The 20,129-nt window shown below is 43.7% G+C and overlaps 1 protein-coding gene across 5 annotated transcripts in view; it reads right to left on the bottom strand.

Annotated features, from left to right (window-relative positions):
• Cep135 (centrosomal protein 135) overlaps window positions 1-20,129 on the bottom strand; it is a 57,814-nt gene that overhangs the window by 20,792 nt on the left and 16,893 nt on the right. For 4 of the 5 annotated variants that reach the window (XR_389278.4, XM_006535025.4, NM_199032.3 and 1 more), the window contains 7 exons: window positions 18,888-18,953; window positions 15,906-16,044; window positions 13,802-14,025; window positions 9,885-10,037; window positions 8,720-8,872; window positions 4,314-4,391; window positions 897-1,048 (listed from right to left, as the gene is read on the bottom strand). Coding sequence is in view for 4 of the 5 variants with exons in the window: in XM_006535025.4 (XP_006535088.1) it covers window positions 897-1,048; window positions 4,314-4,391; window positions 8,720-8,872; window positions 9,885-10,037; window positions 13,802-14,025; window positions 15,906-16,044; window positions 18,888-18,953 (965 nt within the window). In the remaining variant the exon portion in view is untranslated. The remainder of the gene's footprint in view (window positions 1-896; window positions 1,049-4,313; window positions 4,392-8,719; window positions 8,873-9,884; window positions 10,038-13,801; window positions 14,026-15,905; window positions 16,045-18,887; window positions 18,954-20,129) is intronic. The other variant, XM_006535028.3, reaches the window with a different exon arrangement.

Raw genomic sequence — 20,129 nt, 5'->3', positions numbered from 1 at the left:
TGCACCACCACTGCCTGGCTTTCTTCCTAATTTTTATGGCAAATGTAATTTAGAGCAATAGATTCCCTCTGACTCTTCAGATAGAGGGTTCCTACTAACCTTCAGTTATCTCTCTTGCCCATGACAGCTATGCAATTGGGGTGGGGGTGGGGGTGGGGTGGGACACTGTTAGCTTTTATTTCCTTCAGTTGGCTGTCCTTGAAACTGACAAATGGCTAACTAAATGGCCAATATCCCAATGTTACATTATGCATTAGTGTACTGCTCTTTTATTCCCAAGTAAGTCACCTTTTGATTTTATAAAAGAAACATTTCTTAAGTTTGCCTTTTGCCCTCAAGGTTCGCAGCTACCATCTCAGTCCTGACCTGCGATCTCCTCTGCTTATCATCCATCTCTGAGACTTCAAATCTATGTTCTATGTCCTAGCACAGTCTGCTTCCTACCCCTTGGTTAATTTTTCTTTTTCTAAATTAGAGAGGGTTAAAAATAGGAGATATAACATTTTGATTTTATATTATTTTAAAAGAGGTGAGAAGAAGATGGACACGGTCCACATGGCAGAAGTCCTAAGATCCGTGCAGGCCTTCCCTATAGAGTGCAGCGTGTTGATTATCTACTAGAGTGAACTTTAGCAGCAGATAGGGCAGACAACTTTTTGATGATCATGCCAACCTGTGAAAGTTTCAAACTACAAGACCTCTCCAGATTCACTCAGTAAATCCGAGAACCTAAAGACATCCCTAATCCTTTGTAAAAGCTCCTACGGGACGGTACCATGAGGCCACCTTGGAAAAACACTGTTCAAAGACACAAAGCAAAACACCATTGAACCTTGCATACCCAGAAGAAGCATGTCACAGAGTAAAATAATGAAAGAAAGCTTGAATGGACTTACCTAAGGGAGGTCATCTCTGTTTTCTGATGAGATGAGTCACCAGTCACATGGCTAAGCTTTTGAGCTTGGAGTTTTGATTTGTTCTCTAATGACTCCACTGTTTCTTTCATCATTAACATTTTAGATTGCAATTCATATTTTTCATTTTCAAGCTATAATTTAAATTTAAAAAATTAATAAGCATATGTGATAATATCTTATTTTTCTTTCTTTCTTTTTTTTTTTTTTTTTGGTTTTTTCGAGACAGGGTTTCTCTGTCTAGCCCTGGCTGTCCTGGAGCTCACTTTGTAGACCAGGCTGTCCTCGAACTCAGAAATCCACCTGCCTCTGCCTCCCGAGTGCTGGGATTAAAGGCGTGCACCACCACGCCCGGCCTTATTTTTCATAGCTATTCTTTAATAATATTTCTAGAAGATAATTATGGAGCTATATTAAACAGTGACTGTTATCTGTACTCTTAGGACCAACATGTCAGCGTGGGTGCCTCTGTTTGCCCTTCCATTGTGCATTTCCAGGTTTTAGAACCAATAGATTCTCCCCCCAACCCCCACTCTACCCTTACCCACCAGAAAACCTGGAAACCTGCAGTAAAAAGACAGCAATTAAACAAAACTGGGAGGTGAAAGGGATGTAACCACAACACAGTCAAGGTTTATGGAGAAACAAGGTGAAAGTTTTCCCGACTGCATGGAGCAAGACCTGACTTCATAAAGTTCACAGTGCTTCTCTGCGCGGGAGCAGAAGACTTGAAGTGTGTTACGATTTCACTCAACTATAAATCTGAGAAATGCTGACTCTGCAGGTATGCTCCAGGGCACCAAGCATCTTGCTGTCCTTCACTGCATCACAGTAGCATCACGTCCCAAGCCTCACACTGCTCAGTCTCGCTTGAGTTTGAATTTTACAAGAGTAGAATCACACCGTGTGCCTTCTTCAGTAACTTAGTGATTTGGTACAACCTGCGTCTGTACCAGTCACACCGCTGATGTTAGTACATGTATTTCTACATGTATTTCTGCTCAATAGAAATTGTATTGATTTCTATTGAGCAGATGTATGATTGATAATCCACTGTATGACTGATGATCACATATTGGTTCAAATAAATAGTGTAGGCTCTGTGGGACCTCCCATCTGTCACTACCACTCCAGTGAAACACAACAGCAGATGCACACAATACAGAAGCATGAACAACCGAGTCACTCGTGTCTTTACTAACCCAACTTACAGAGCAGGGAGTGCATCTGGTCTGGGAACCGTCACATGCTGACTTGTCATACACAACAACTACCTAGAAATAGACAGCGACAGCATGCAGTTGCCATGACCATCCTGCTGTGGTTCAAACATGCAATGTCCACAACAGACTGAGGTGATAACCATGGTTACCACAGTTTGGGGACATGGTGGACTCTTCAGGAAGCAGGACCTAGTAGAAGCATGGTGGTTGCTGGGGAATGGCCTGAGGAGACACATCGTGGCCCCTGCCTCTTCTCATCTTCTCTGCTTTCTGGATGCTGTGTGAGCAGCACTAGTCTACTGGACCCTCTCCCCCACAAAGGTCTGCTTTGCTTCGGAACCAAGCAATGGAATAAACCCTTGAAACCATATGCCCAAGTAAACCTTTCCATAAGTTGCCTGGCTCACAGAAATGAAAGGTGACAAACACTGAAAACCAGCAAAAGGAATGTGGACTGTGGAGACTCCCTGGCCACAGAGCTCAGAAACCTCAGGACTGGCTTGTGGAAGGGATCTGAAACTAGAATGCTACAACACAGAGCTGCTTAGGCAACTAAATGGGAGAAGGGAAGACCAGAATGCTAACAGGAATGCGGATGACTAAAGGCCAGGTTCATAGGCCTTACACGGGAACAAAGACTCTGGAAAAGGACTAAAACCATTGTACAGCAAAACATGTAAGCTCTGTCCATTCCCCGAGACTTGTGACTATGTCACAAACCTGTCACACATGCTGCACACACGCTGCACACACGCTGCGGCTGTGGCGTGGTTATTTCTCGCAGCCTTTAGCCTGGTTTATGGTGAGAACTGGGAGCGAACACCAGAGCAGAGAGTTTGAAAAATGTGCAGTTCAGCCAGAAGATAAACGCAAGTGAGGCCAACAAAGGGCTGGCTGCTGAGGAAGCTAGCGACACTCTGTAACAGGCTAGAAGCCCGGAGAGCTTCGCAAGGCTGTGCTCACCTCCGTTCAAGGGCAGAACAAGTAGAAGCCTCTGGGAAAGGCTGGGCTTTGAGGAGGAAGAGGTGCGTCCCTACTCACAGCTTGGGAACCATTTCCCAATGTTCAGCCACCGAGAACTCAGCAGCAGCTGCAGCTATGGTCCAGCAGGCCTGGCTACTGCTCAAACTGGCAGCAGACATTGTGTGATCCTCCTGCTTCAGCCCTGAGTAGCTATGTCTAAATAATCTTAACATGATTTCTGGTTATGGTCTATTTGAGGCAGGAAACAACTTCTTATTCTTTGCATCTTCATCTATGTAGCCATTTATCCAGGAAAGAACTACTAAATAATCATTCCTCACTCACTGATCCAGGTTTCTGTGTATATTAAGCCCCTTTTATGTATATTTGTGATATTTGGTTTCATCGGTCTTTATTAGTCCTTACCTTAATTATAATGGCTTTAAAACCCACTATCATGTTCTTTAAACTTCTATATGACTTTTGGCCCTTTGTTTCTGCATAAATTCTAGAATTTCAGAGTAGCCAACTATAGAAAATATATACTACCTAGTGAGTCTAGAATAGTTGCATCTGTATTGAACATACAGATTTTTTTCTTGTCATTATTTCCTAAACACAGTATAACAACTGTTTATGCAACATTTACATTGTATAAGGTATTATGAAATCATACAAAGTCCTGTAAGAAACCTAAATATAATTTAAAGGCTATGGGAGAATATATAGGTTATATTCAATATTATGCCATTTTTACACATTTTTATACATAAACTTGGAAGTTCTTCAGACTTAGGTATCTGAAGAAGTCCTGGAAGCAATCTCCTACAGATACTGCAGGCCAGCCAGTGAGCTTCACTCTTTAGTCTGTATGAACTACATAATTACTCGTCTAAGACGAAACCACAATAATCACAACTTGCCGCTTCTGAAGCCTGTAACATTCCAGGACTCCCTTGCGTGTGGCCTGTGTGTTGTTACATTTTCACAGATATCCCAAGAAACAGAAACACTCCTCCTATGTCAAAAATGAAAAGCTGAAAGATAAGAGCCGAGAACCTGGCCTAGCCGGGAAGCGGGATTTGAACCACGTGACAGGCCTCACAGCAGGCACTACTCTTCCCTGCATACTAAGTTTTCAAAAACATACAGCATACCAAAAGCATAATAACTGGCAGAGTCATTCATAAGCCCCAATTCTCTAATAGATTACCTGGTGATTAATATATGTCAAATGTTCAATAGTTTTCTCTAAGTCTGATTTTCCAACAGCATTCCTTTCTTGGATGTTCTGAAAGAGAATTTTATAGAAAATGTTCATTTGTATTAAATACTCACAAAAGTAAGTAATGCAGATTTGCAGAGCTATGTTTCCTATTTCATAGAAGCTATAAGTGTGATAGAATGATCAGACATTTTATAAAAGCATTCTTTCAGTTAGAAAAGTTTTATTGCCTATCTTTGTGTGTCATGCAGAAGATAAAATGGGAGTGGACTCAATTATAAAGACTTATGTAGATTGAACCTGGTTAACAGGCACCATAGAGAGAACAACACACTAAGTCACAAGTTCACAATGCACTCTCACAAGAGGAGATGTAAGGACCTGCTTACACACACACACACACACACACACACACACACACACACACACACAGACACACCCACACCTCCCATTAATTCTGTTACAAAGCTGCTGACTGATCTGAGAGCCTCATGCTAGGTTAGTGCTCTATTGCTGAGCTACAACTGAGATGTAAGGAAAACAGGCTAAACATAGGCAACAGAACAGCACGAGTCCAATCTTAAAAACTAACTGGTCAGGATATAAATGAAGGCTGGTTCTCCCGTTTATTACCTCACTCAAGTCTCAATTGCTGCCAAGTCAAGAACACATAATGTAATGGTCACTGAGTTTTTCTAGTAAAGGTGCATACTCATTTAAGTTATTCATTTTTAAACTGTATTTGATATTTAGATTATACATCTGGTTAAAGAGATGACCACTATGTTAATTAAATCACTTAAACGGTGCTGATATATGCTCTATAAAAGCACCAAGCAAGGTGTTAGGGCACAGCCATCAGTAAAGTCTCTGACATCATAGCTTATATAAAGCCTTGTAAAAAAGACAGACCTTAAACAAGAAACCATAAAGGCAGAAGGACTTTCACCGTATCCTCAGTTATAAAGTACATTTATGTCAGCCAGAGCTACAAGAGACCTTGTCTTAGGAACAGTTAGTACTGGAAAGAGCCCTGCGGGCTGCTGAAGGAAGGACATCAGGAGCTGTGCCCAGCCAGGGACCCTGCGTGCAACAACGTTCACCTAGGTAAGATGTGCCGCTGACTGTAATGGGGTAACTGCTTTCTGATCAGACTTGAGGGCTGCTCCACAGAAGGGAGTCTGATATTGTAAGCCTGATCGGAGGCCCAGGACTACTGAGGTCACAGTCTGCAGGGGAGAACCTGTCCTTCTGCTCTAAGTGGTCACGTTGTCGAAGTGCCTCCAAATGTGTATGTCTGTACCTATAGACCTGGCTGGGTCAGAGAAACTTCTTCCTTGCAGTGGACAGCAGTCAGTGGAAAGACACACAGCTCCTTAAGGGTTGCAAACAAGAGCCTTACACTGGACATTGAGATGGACTCTCCCTCCCCAGCCTCGGATAAGGAAACATCACAGAAGGGGAGGCAGGAAGGATGTGGGACTGGAAATGGGAAGGCTGCTGTGGTGGCATGGCCTTCACACTCATGAACTCAACAGCTGCTGGGTATGTGCACAAGACCTTCACAAGCGCAGGCCAGTCGGAATTCTTGCATAGATGATCTCCAGGCACACCATTTACTGAGGAGATGCCGGCAACTGACAGTTTGAGGAGGGAGAATCATTTTCTTTGCATCATTTTCTTTTAAGGATATGGTTGTTGACAGGATTCCTATGCCCCAGGGGATGGCCCCACAAGAAACTAGAACATGAAGGGAGCTGGGAGGGCCTAAGAGGAGCACATATGATCATGTTCCATTGTCTGCATGCATGAGAGCATATAGGGAAATAACTATAGATAAGTGAATATTTCCCTAGGCAAGGAGCTCTGTTTCTATACGTCAAAAGGAATCTAGAGCCTGGCACTCAATAACCAGCATTAAAGGACCAATGAGAGAAGAGCATTTGAAGAGGTGGCGAAGAAGACTGCTGGCAAGAAAAGTCCCTTCAGCCAGAAGCCTTGAGAAAGAGGAGTGAGAAATAGCAAAAATGAGCATAGAGAAAAGATGACAGACAGTGACATTGGCCAGAGATGATCACCAATGATCTTGTAAACAGGCAAATAACTGCTAGAAAGAGTCTAAAGCCAGGCCAAAGGGCCCCACAGTAATGGTGCACGTGCGAGCATAACGACCACCACAGGAGGGGTCAGGAGAGACAGGCATGAACAACTGGAAGGAGAGAAGCTCAAGGAGACTGGATCACAGGTGGGCGAGGCTGCACGAGTATTTAAACTCATCATAACTCAGGGCTCTCATCTAAACAGAAACGATCTACTGTGACGGCTCATCTCACACTTGGAACAGACCTCTCATGTTGTTCAGGAGGCAGCCCTGGCAGGCCTTGGCTGACAGCTGTGACTCGGAGCTTTCAGAGAGTTTAGTCATAATGGCTGCTCGAAAGCAGGGTGGCCAGGGGACCAAGAGGAAACAGTGCAGAAGGCTGAGGAGTCACGTGACTAGGTCTGTTTTCTAAAGAAAAGGTCTCTTGGAAATTCACAGTCTGTCTCTTACAACCCAGAAGGGCTCTGATAATCCTAAGGCAGCTTTCTGAGTTGTTAGCACTAATGCAGTTTTAAAATTCTAATTTTACATTTGTGGTCATTGCAGCAGACATGGAAAAGGATAAGCAAGAAGCCTGTGCTGAAGGATGCCATACTGCACAGAACTTTCTCTCTGGGAATTTTAACTTTTGTTTTGTTTTTTTTTTTAATTTCTAGAAGGAAACATTCCAAAAGATTTCAATTAAAAAAATTCTTATACTGTCTTTGGCTGTAAAACTTTAACTGAAAATTTGTAATATAAAGATTATGCTTAAAAGGCGTATTTTTGTTTGAAATTTTAGTGGCTACTTTTAAGGCATTGACTTCATAGTATTAACTGGAAGTAACCATGGCTTCTCCAATAAGATCACTCAGAACTTACCGTGTGGATGTACTATGAAATAATGCCTTGGTGTATTAACACACTTATTCGGGAACAATTGTAAGACTTATAACCTACCCAAGAGAGATGAAAACATCACACAAATACTCATACAAGCACTCTCATGGCTATCATGCTAAGAACCACCAAACATTAAACACATGTGTGGGTTGGGGACCTAACTCTGTGGTAGGGTCAATCCCCAGCCCATAACAGGAAAAAAACCCCACATATTTAATGACTCAGTTCATATGAACTGTCCAGAGAAGGCCAACTCACAGGGGCAGAAACTGAATAAGTGATGCCTACAGCTAAGGAGGTCTGGGGGATTGGAGCTATTATAGTGGACACGAGGATCCTTACTGCTGGGAGGAGGTTTTCTAAAATAAATTATGGTGACAATTATAAAAAACAGGGAGAAAAAGAATAGCAAAAGCCGCTGTACTGTTCCTTCATTAAATAGGTAAGTTGTATGCTAAGTGAAAAATATCCATAAAGTCATTAAATAAAGAAGAAAAGGATTCTATACTTGAACTAAAACAGTCCTGAGTTCAGGGTGTAGCTATAAGGACCAATAAGAAATGTCTTAATGGACCATCTAGTGATTGCCATATCCAGGAATCCATCCCATAATCAGCTTCCAAACGATGACACCATTGCATACACTAGCAAGATTTTGCTGTAAGGACCCAGATATAGCTGTCTCTTGTGAGACTATGCCAGGGCCTAGCAAACACAGAAGTGGATGCTCACAGTCAGCTATTGGATGGGTCACACGGCCCCCAATGGAGGAGCTAGAGAAAGTACCCAAGGAGCTAAAGGGAACTGCAACCCTATATGTGGAACAACAATATGAACTAACCAGTACCCCAGAGCTCTTGTCTCTAGCTGCATATGTATCAAAAGATGGCCTAGTCGTCCATCAGTGGAAAGAGAGGCCCATTGGACTTGCAAACTTTTTATGCCCCAGTACAGGGGAACGCCAGGGCCAAAAAATGGGAATGGGTGGGTAGGGGAGTGGGGGGGGGTATGGGGGACTTTTGGGATAGCATTGGAAATGTAAACGAGGAAAATACCTAATTTAAAAAAAAAAAAAAGAAATGTCTTGGGTTTGGGAGGCCAAATGTGTCTTCTCAACTTGGCCACCATGCAAAAACAGCTATGGACAACACTTTATCAATGGTGGAGTATTCTTAGTGCTTACCACACTCAAGAAAGGTAGTTCAGCCTGGGCTGGCATGCTGCTGTGCTGTGTAATGCTATCTAGGCCGTGCCATGCTGTGCTGTGCTGCGCTGCACTGTGCAGTAACCTCACAGGAGAGCGCCGGCATGAACGGAGGCGGTGGGGTGGGTCTAGCGAGTGCATGCTACTTTAACTTCCCCCAATACTTAATAACTTACACTCCAGAAAGCTGTAACCTGCACTACTTACTTTCAACTTTTCTCTCAGAGCTTCCTTTTCTGCTGTAATTCTTCTCAACTCAGATAACGCGCGTTCTTTCTCCTTTTCTACACAACTAACAAGATGGTTGGGGGATGTCGAATTAGTGGACTCCTTCCTTAGTGTAGACAACTCTTCCTTTGCCTTAGAGAATTAAAAGATATAAAGATACTTAGGATATATTCCATTTTGAAAGGGGTTGGGGTAGGGATATATTAAATGCATGCTACTTTCCATTTCTTCCCAAATCCCAATAAAATAAGAGTAGCAGGATTAAAATGAAATACTAAAGTCCCAGTGACAAGAAGACAGAGAGAGGCTGAGGCCACAGCACACTGGAAACTAGAGGCAGCTGGCTGGAGAGTTAACTTGGGCAGCCTCAAGAAAGCTGAGAGCTACGTCTGCTGTGGGGAAATGCCAGAAGTGGATCCATTTAATTAATGCACTGCTGAGTCCTGGAAAAGCTCACAGAAGTAAAAATGTCTCTTTTAACTTCTATGTCTTCCTCCTGTCAAAATAGTAAGGGGCTTCAGGGGAGGTGGGTGTGGAGCAAAGCAGCTAGACTCCAGGATCCGGTCAGCCAACTCACTGTTGCTAAGTCAGGCTCTGTAACAGGGCCAGGCTGCTGGCCTCCCCAGAGCAGATTTTCACCAGGAACTAACCCTTGAGAGCATGTGTGCAGCACCATCTCCCACTGACTGGCTACACTGGGCTCACAGGAAGCTCTGGGGATCCACTGGTCTTGACCCCATGAGTGCTAAGGTCACAGGTGAGAACCACCGAGTTCAGGACTTGACCTCAGGTCCTCAGTGCCTGTGCAGCAGGCACTCTAACTTGGAGGCTAACAGGCAAGACTGCAAATAGGAGGTGCATGGCCGTTTTATCTCTGGGATCCAGACCGGTGGTAGCATGTCTAAATCCAAGGACAATTTTGGCTCAGAGACAGTTAAAGTCTGTTCAACTAATTTAGAAAGACAATCTTTAAATGAGCTGCCACACTGACAAGCTAGAAAAGAGGGGACAAACATGCCAAAAAAAAAGGAGAGAGAACTGTCATTTTGAGAACACAATGCCAGTCAATACTGCAGGACCCGGTGGTTCTGTTATAGAAATGGTTTCTAAAGCTCTGCTGGGTTAATTAGAAGCAACGTCTTACTTCCTTATACAGGACATTCAGCTTGTCCCTTTCCGCCGTCAGCAGCTTCACGTTGGACTGTATGTCCTCCATGTATTTCTCGAATCTCTCCAGCATGCGCTGAAGTTCATCCCTTTCTCTTGTGATCAGGTGAACGTCCGTGCTGCAGTCACCCTGAAACAACACATTACAGAGACGAACATCACCGTGTGCTATAATTATGACTGCATGGTTGTCACAATCCTGCTGGTGACTGAACCAGGCTAACAGACAGAAGGACAGACGTTCTCTGGTGTAATTAAAGAACTCCTGAGAGCATGCCATGAGAGCAGACGAAAGCGCTGGCAGTGATGGTGCAGACTCCCTAGCTCTAGGTTCTCAGGAAGGTACACGGCTGCCAAGAATCAGCTGCTTCCATAGCTCATGTCCTTAGCTGTGCCTATTACACATGGCACCTAAGCTATAACCTCTAGACTAGGAGATCAGCAGCACACAGAAACCTGTTATATGCATGAAGTTGAGGGTCCATGCTGGAATCTTTGAGAGCAGAGTATAGGGCATTTTGTCAAGCTTCCACGTAGTTATGACACATGGTAAGTTTTCAGTCGTTACTTAATAACTCTCTGCCAACTAGGAGTCTAGAGGTATGTGTGTACCTGTTTTCTACGACTGACCATTAAGGTCAGCTTCTCAGGTACAACAGCCCCAGTTGTCCCAGCTTCAACCCACATGAGAGCTTTCTGTGCAATGGTCCAAGTATCAATGATTGAGGTGGTCACTGACTCAGCAACTACTTGCAACATCTTAAGGGATTTATCTACGATCACAGTATGATCCTAAAGATGCAGTCTATGAAGAAGAAGGCCATCATGAAAACAAGATGGTAATGTGTATAACATGTTAATGTCAGTGAACTAAACAGAGAAAAGCTGATAAACTGCTATCCTAGCGTGGTAGTCTGAATGAGAATGGCCCTATAGGCTCCTATGTTGGAATATTTGGTCCCAAGTTAGTGGAACTGTTTGGGAAGAATTGGGAGGTGTGGCCTTGTTAGAAGAGAGAGGCAAGCTTTGAAATCTCAAAAGACTCCCTCCCCCAATGTGCTCTCTGCCTCCTGCTTGTGGATCCAAAGGGGAACTCTCAGCTCTTCCTGCTGCCACACCTCTGCTCTGCCATCACAGACACTACCCTAACTCTGAAACCATAAGCCTAATTAAACACTCTGCTTTTAGTAAGACGCCTTGGTCACGGTGCTTTGACACAGCAAGAGAAAAGTAACGACAATTGGAAAGAATCTTGGCTTATAATATGTGATATCCACTGAGTGTGTGTGATACCAGTAAAGACTCAGTAAATGCTAACAGTGTGTGAGGGAGCCTCCTCTTAGGAAAATAAAGCACAGTTAAAGCATGCTGGGTAAGCCTGGGTGTCATGGCCACAGTGAGGCAAGATGCTTTACACAACACAGAGGGATACTTGTGAGCTAACTCTGCCATTTAAAGCACTTACTGAATGTAGTCTGCACACATCCTAGGAAAGGAGTGCAGTGAATGAAGATTCTGTCTGTTTTCATTCCTGTCTACGCCTCAGCTTAAACGTCGCTTTCTACAAAGTTCTTCATGGAATTCAGATGTATATAACACTCCAAGTGCTCTGAATTGATCCTGTATACTCTTCAGTGGCACTTAATATAAGTGAGATCTTAAAGTTATTTAGCAGTCAGGGTTGTGGCTCAATGGTAACAAACCCCTCAAATCTGCATGATGCTTTTAATGTACTCTCTCCTGTGTGAGAGGCACAGGACGTGCCTGTTGCTGCCATTTTGTGTTCAGTACCTGGTATGCTCCCTCAACGTTCCCTGGCTGGTCTGCTTGAGCAGGAATTCTACACTTCTCTATAAATGTATCGCACATGTAATACTTACATGAGTATTACTATAATATATGCTAATTCACCCCCTTTCTCCATTCTATTGTTCTCAACACATTGACAAGCAACACGCACAGTGCTCAAAGCACACCATCATGTCAAGACCTCCTTTTCTTCTTATTTCGAGACAGGCTTCACTATACAGCCCTGGCTGCCCTTGTTTTGCAGGCAAGTTGGCCTTAAATTTGTGGCAATCCTCTTGCCTCTCCCATAGTACTGGGATTACAGATGTAAGTCCCCACAGTGGGCTGGGAGCTAATCTCTACAGTACATGCCTCATTCACAGCAGACAGGATGCATCTGCTGAACTGAATTGTCTACACAGATCAGAGATTCTTTAAACCAGCAAGCAAAGAAAGAAAGAAACCATTTTCTAGGTGGGAACTAGACACTGCTAAAGGATCCTTCTGTTGATCGCCTCATCCAATCTGTATAAGGTGTAGTTATCTTTCTGGGCCTGCACATGAGGAATCAGGCCTGCACATTGTATCATACGCTGATGCAAGAAGCTGGGACTTGTGTGAGGTTTCCAATGCCAAAGCCTTGTGCTTTTACTGTCCCCAACTCAGGGGACTGCAGTGGGTGTAGTCAAAAGGGAAACACTCCTGGCAAAGACAAGTAAAAGCATGAAATCTTCCTTATCCATGGGGCTGTGATAATGAAGGTCTCGAACCATAAAAGTGTCCCTTTTTCTGATTTATTATAATTCCAAGAAACTGTGCCTAACAGCTTACCACAGGCAGGAAGCTGACAGCCACAGTAAGTACCAAATCCAGCTTGAAAGAGGCCTTTGTTGTCTGCCAGCAAAGTCCTTAAAATATCGACTTTTCTGTGGGCCATGTGCTCCCCAGGTCCCCATGCTCACAACGGTCTCACACACTCATCCAACACATGTGCTCACCACAGCTGGCCGCCATGCCTGCAGCTTACTATTGGTGCTGTAAAGCATTTTGAATGCCTCTTGCCTCTCCCATAGTACTGGGATTACAGATGTAAGTCCCCACAGTGGGACTTTTTGAACTATACAAAATGAATTCTTTGCCTATGACAGATAACATAACACTTGAAAACTGCACAGGAGCTGAAGAGGCAATGGTATCTCCTAACTGTTCCCCCACCTCACCAATGTCTCGCTTGCCTTCCCAGTGTAAACGAAGCAACTGAGTAAACTCTTAGTGTTGACGTAACTATCTACTTAACATTTTATGCCATTTATACATTTTGTGATTCTTCTTCACAATAAAAATGAACAATCCAGTGACTTATTTCTCCTGAGAAATAAGAACATAATTAAACATAAATGGGCTTGCACTGTCTTTCTCAACAACTCATTCTGCTTATAACAGATAGCGTAGTGTTGATACTGACCAAATCTGAAATTACATATTCTGAGCTAATGGCTGTTCCAGCTTCATTCTTTTTTACCTGTTCTGTAGATAATGCTACTGTCACAGAAACCTTTAGGACTTCTATAGCTCTAAAGCCTTAAATAAAAAAGAAATAACAAGCTGGGCATGGTGGCGCACACCTTTAATCCCAGCATTTGGGAGACAGAGGCAGGCGAATTTCTGAGTTCGAGGCCAGCCTGGTCTACAGAGTGAGTTCCAGAATAGCCAGGGCTACACAGAGAAACCCTGTCTTGAGAAAAAAAAAAAAAGAAAAAAAGAAAGAACAACTTAAATATAGTTGATAGTAGCAAGACACTGATAATGATCAGGACTTAAATAGAAGCATGTGACTTTAGTCTCTCAGAAATCATGCTCAACTTTTAATATCACACACAGTGGCAGATACAATTAGGAGACACCATGTAGATGTACACAGAACTCAGTGTCAGATCATGAACTGGACCCTGCCTTCAGTCCCCTGAAAGTAACAAAGCAAAAAGGTTTATCACACACACACACACACACACCACAAACACACACACATACACATATACATACACCACACACACACACACATGCACACACGCACATCCTTTTGATTACTCTTGTAGACGGTCTTACCTTTTCTGAGCATTTGACTACAGGAGGTTTTTCCCGAGCGGAGTAATTAATCGCACAAGATCTCCGCTGGATTAGATGCTGCAGTTTCTCCAGCTCTTTCTTGTAATAATCGCGCTCTTCCTCTATGCCTTTCAGAAATGTGTCCAGACGAGAGGGTGACTTGTCCCGACGCTTTATCCCATGTTCTAGCCTCATCCTCTCAACCTCCAGAGTCAGTTCTCTTTCTGCAGATTACAATGTTAGCCTTAGTTATGCTGCATATACAACATGGACTAGTCAGGTAAATAAATAATCTACAGAATGAAGACTATTAGCAATCACAGGCTGTTCTTGTGTCAACCACAGGATCTGACATACTGGGCAAATACTGCCGGAGAATGAGAGGACAACACAAGACAAACATTAACATTAATTAATGTCCAATAAGTAAATGTTACCCTGTGTTGGTATTATCACAGGTGGATACTATTTAGTTCTATAAAAAGAAACAATGCATTTCTTTAAGGGGGAGCTTCTAGGGACCCCAAAGGAGCTCTGAGAGGAAACACGCCTGTCAGCAAGCACGCAGCAAGCATACGTCACTGACCTCCAATTTAACACGTGCACAAAGAAACCAAAACAACTCACAGTTTTTGTCCAATAAACAGAACTATTAGTTTTGCTGCTGTTATTTTTGAGACAGGATACCACTACACTGTAAGGACTCACTCAAAGTCGCAGGTTCACACAGGCTTTGCCCTGTAAAGTACCTGGGACTGTAAGAGTGCACCACTGTATCCAATCTACCTTACACGTTACTTTCCCGTGACCTAAAACAAAGCAAACAGTAACGACTCACAGATTTCAGCCTAGTGGGACAGGCACACAAACACTGACTTAAGAGCTCAAGGGGAGGCTCCAAGGCCTGACACTATTCCTGAGGCTGTGGTGTGCTTACAGGCAGGAGCCTGGCATGATTGCCCCCCGAGAAGCCCCAACAAGCAGCTGAAAGAGTCAGGTGCAGATACTTACAGCCGACCAATGGACTGAAATGGGGGACTCCAGTGGTTGAATTAGGGAAAAGCTGGAAGAAGCTGAGGAGGGCAACCCCATAGGAAGACCAGCAGTCTCAACTAACCTGGACCCCTGAGATCTCTCAGACACTGAGCCACCAACCAGGCAGCACACACCAGCTGATATGAGGCCCCCAACACACATACAGCAGAGGTCTGCCTGGTCTGGTCTCAGTGAGAGAAGATGCACCTAACCCTAGAGAGACTTGAGGCCCCAGGGAGTGGGGCAGTCTGGTGGGGTGAGGGGGTATGGGGTTAGGGACATCCTCTTGGAGATGAAGGGCCGGGCAGGGGGAGGTATGGGATGAGGAACAGTCAGAGGTCGGACTGGGAGGGGGGAATAAAGACTGGACTGTAAAAACAAGATATAATAATAATAATAATAATAATAATAATAATAATAAGTCATTTTGTGATCTATTTAATGCACTGCTATCTTCCTCCTCATTTCTTCAGCAGCCACACAGTCCACTAGATGAACTGGCTAACAGTCCCAGACATTAGAAAACTCATGAACTGACCCTTTCACACTGAGATGAAATGGCCAGGGAGGGCAGAGAAAGCAGGAAAGTGAGAGGGAATGAATGACTGTGGGTAACTTAGGAAAGCAAAGCTTCGGAGTGAGGAACACCCACTGCATGCAGTGGGGAGCAGGTGGAAGGGCAGCTATGTGGTGAAGGGAGTGAGTGAGGGCAGAGCCTCCTGGAACGGAATGAAGGCTACGGGGTAGTGGGCGATCAAACGGGGACACTGGGGGTGGGTTTTAAGGCAATATAAGAAGATTCCTTAAAAAGACTCTGAACTTCAACTTTCTACCATCTCAGAATGGTCTTCTCAGGCTGTCTCAAAGGAACATACACTTCCATTGCAAAACACTCGAGTAGCCTCTCCTACACCAACCGGTCAAAGTACAGGGGAGGGGTTCCTACTATGTCCACACTGCCTAGATCACCTGTTACACTGCCTAGATCATCTGTTACACAGCTAATGTTCAACAAATAGTTGTTAACAGACACACCAAAGCTCACCTGCTAATAGAAAGAGTGTCTTACCTGTGACTGCAAAACTCTGCAGCTTTTTGCTAAGTCTTTGCTTTTCTTGTTCGAGCTGATGAACAACAGTCTCCAGGTCTGACTTTAAAAGCAGCTCACTGTTCAGTCTCTCCTTCTCCTTATGGCTTAAGTCCAATTCCTGCAAGATGGTAATTCTATAATTGAGTATTCTAATAACCTTATTACCCACTGTAGCAATTACAGGTAAAATGGATACTTTCATGAGCATATGTAATATATACATACACACACACACATATATATACACATACATATAGCAGTATATACAATATATGTATAACAGTCTATTTACAAGTGTGCATATACTTTAGTGACAAAGTACCATACAAAACCAGCTCTCTACTGAGGCCCCACAGCTACCACTCTGTGCTGGGACTCAGGTCACTGCCAGTCTTAGTCCTCCTCAGAGAAGTGTCTCATAGCAGATGGGAGCTAGCACCAAGACCCGTAAGTGGACAATGTGTGGAGAGTGAGTGACTTCTGTACTCATTTCTAAATGGGATGTGTTTATCAAACCTGCCCTCAAGGATCTATGTAGTAGAGGATCTGGAAAGAGTATGCGAGGCAGAGATGGTGGATGACTCCAGGGAAATAGTGTCTTCTAGAGACAACAGGACTGATGCACTCCCAGACTGTGGCAGAGTACACAGGGCTCATCCAGGTTCAAGGTAGATGGGGAAGTGGACATAGTCTCCCACCCCTAGCCAAGAAACTGTCTGAATTTGACATCTGCTGGGAGACGGAAATCAGTTTCCACAATGGAGCATCACTCTGTACATTAACCACCCCAGGCAGGCCCATGCTCAGGAGAAATTGGCCATCACTAAACAGACTCCATGGTTTTTGTATGTGCTTTTTGTTTTGTTTTGGTATTTTTGGTCTTACTGTTTTTTGTTTGTTTTGACCTTTGCTTTTGCTTTGTTTTTGAGAAGGGGTGGGGGATGAAAATTGGGTAGGGAGGGAGGATCTGGGAGGAGCTAGTGGGGAAAAATATCAAAATGCATTGCATGTAAAAATAACCTTAAAAGTAAGTAAACAAATAAAAAAGAAAGTAAACAAATAAAGGAAAAAAAACAAACACACCATGAAACCCAGATGCTAACAGATGCTCTTTTGTGGAAAGTAGAACTCTTACGTTTTGTAAATCATCTGTTTAGCACTTGCCCTACTTCTCTCTAATGAATATGCACAACACAATTTACTAACCCCTATGCTTAAGGAGGGCAGCAGAACAGACCTAGGGACAGTCACTGTTTCTGCCAGGGCAAGTGCTTAGTGGACATTAGCTATCAGTATCATTGTTATCTCTGAAACACATACAACACAGAAATACTAACAGGAAATACAAGAAACTCCTGAAAGTGAGTGTCAGCCAACATTACTGAGAAACGATCATGGATGTGAGACAAGCTCTGCCGGTTGTCCCCAGCATTCACGATGTGTGTGCAATAGTGCAGCACTCATGATATGCATGCAATAGTGAACAGCAGCCAACCCTCTTGCACCCAGAGGCCATGCTCCAAAGAAAACCTAATCAACACCCTCTTTACAGTTACAAGGCTCAAGAGTGAACTCCCTCAGCAGGCTTAGTTAACCCAGTTACTCAATGCCAGAGTCAAGACTTGCTGAGTTCAATTTAAAAGGAAGCCACTATCACTGGATAGTGGTGGCATACATGTCTTTAATCCTAGCACTTGGGAGGCAGAGGCAGGTGGATCTCTGTGAAATTCGAGATCATCCTGGTCTACAAATGGAGTTCCAAGGTTGCTAGGGCTGTTACACAGAGAAACACTGTCTCAGGAAGGGAGGAAGGAAGGAAGGAAGGAAGGAAGGAAGGAAGGAAGGAAGGAAGGAAGGAAGGAAGATGGAAGGAAAGGAGGAAGGAAAGAAGGGATGGAAGGAAGAAGAAAGGAAGGGAAGGAAGGAGGGAAGGAGGGAGAGAGAAGGAAGGAAGGAAAGAAAGAAAGGAAGAAAGAAGCAAGTCACTATCATGAGCTCTTCATACTAAATGTACAAAAATCTACAAATAGTGAATGCATGCTACCATACCATAGACATACATGTATCCCAAATACAGCAGCTAGTCTATATATAATGAAAAGATGCAATTCACTGCTGGTCGTTGTTTCTAATCTTACAGGAACCCTTCTGACACAGCAGGCTATCACATTGAAGAGAGCCCCCTCCCCCTTGCCCCAGAGTGACCACCAGTTTTAACTTGTAAGGCATTCTGCTAAGTCCAGGCAGTCTCTGTATCGAGGGGTATCTTGGCATGAAGCCTGGCTTTCTCCCTAAAAGGTCACACAAGCACTGTGACTAAGAAAACCACTTGAATGACACCAAACAAAGCAATTTCAAGGAGTATTTTTATAACAGTCAACAAATAAATAACTACCAGTTAAGATGTTATTGTTATCAGTAACCAGAGAAGCTATAGAGTAGTTAGAGGAATATAGATTTGCTAACAGGGGTCTCAAATTTTCAGTTCAACCTACAAACCTGCACTACAAATGGTTAGAGAATAGTAACAGTATGGAATTGCAAAATCACACTGTGGACCATTTATACTCAGCTGTGGAAAGGAATTGAGTTCCTATCCATGCTGTGACCTCACAAACCATGAAAACATCCCAAATGAAGGAAGAACCCTGCTGCAAAAGGATGCAGGATTCATCATTCACCAAACGGTCAGGAGAACTCTAGCCCCCGACAGTAGGTGAGCAGCTGTCAGGGGCTAAGCAGAAGGCACTGGGGTCACTTCTCATGGGCATGAGAGTTCTTTCCAGAGTGATGAATGTTCTGGGATCGGCAGTGACGGCTATACAGTTCTGTGACTGTGGTAGAGCCACACCGTCCACTAAAGTGACTGAATAGTGTCCATACACATTGTATCTCAATAGACCTACGAACCAGGCATCAATCTGGGGAGGAGAACACTGGAACAGTGTGTCGTCAACTTACCCACTGCAGTTTTGACATTTTTTCCTCAAGGTTCCGCATTTCACAGAGGTTTCGTTTAATCTCTTTCTAGGAATAAAAAGCTTGTTAGGTAAGGATCTGAGACCCTATCACTGTCCGTCACTGTGGCGTACTGACTGAGAGCAGCTGGCTTGCATTCTCTCTACCCATTGGGCCTGGGATTTGAATCTAATGCTCAGCCCCAGTGAAGAGAGAGCAAAACGAGATGAAGCATCTGTTTAATACTGCAGTGTCCTCAGTGCTTATGTGCACTCGCTTATCACATAGAGAGCCATGTCTCCCTTCTTGGTCTTCAGTGGTGGGAACGACGGCAGTCAGTTCCTGCCATGCTCTTCCCTGCTCTCGGCCTGCTGTTACCAACCTGGATTGCACACACTACAACCGAGAGAGCAGAAAGCCAGTGAAATAAATATTGGGATCCAACAGCAATCTATTAGTGCTTCAAGTTGACATCTGTGGGCCTTGTCCACAACAAGCCACAAGGCACCACCTTCAATGACAGAAGATACAGAAAGGAGAGAGAGAGAGAGAGAGAGAGAGAGAGAGAGAGAGAGAGAGAGAGAGAGAGAGAGAGAGAGAGAGAAGACAGAGGTATATGGCAATACACTAAAACCAGAAAAGCAGAACCAAAACTCTATGTACATACCCCACCCCAGACAGCCCAGTTCTGAAGATCAAAACCAAGGCCTCAGTGTGAGGCGAGCACTCTACAAACTGGGTTACGTCCCTGACCCATGTCTTCTTCCAAGACTGTTTGGCTGGCTCATGAGAGTCCATGGACACTTTGGGTCTATTTTCTACTTTTGCAAAAACTAGCACTGTGTTCTGATAGGACTTGAGTTGAACTCACAGACTATGTTACAACACAGGTCTCCTTAGCTACACTCACAGGCACACAGGACGTCTTTCCACTCCCAAGCCCTTCAGCTGTCACCAGTGTTCTGTTGTGTCTTTAAGTTTCTACCTCACTGGTTAACTTCATTCTTTCTAATGTAGTTACAAATGGGATTTACGAATTTCTTTGTTGGATTTTTTTTTATACTTAGTATATAGAATTTTATCTGATGTGTGTGTGTGTGTGTGTGTGTGTATGTGTGTGTGCACACACATGTGTGTTTTAACATGCAATTTTGTTAATTTGTTTATTCTATTCCATTGTGTGCAAATCTTTGGATTTTCTACAATTAAGATCATGTCATATGTGATCAAAGAATTGTTACTCTT

This window comes from Mus musculus, chromosome 5, assembly GCF_000001635.26.
Source record: "Mus musculus strain C57BL/6J chromosome 5, GRCm38.p6 C57BL/6J".
Taxonomy (NCBI): domain Eukaryota; kingdom Metazoa; phylum Chordata; class Mammalia; order Rodentia; family Muridae; genus Mus; species Mus musculus.
This window is presented reverse-complemented; position numbering and strand designations above follow the sequence as displayed.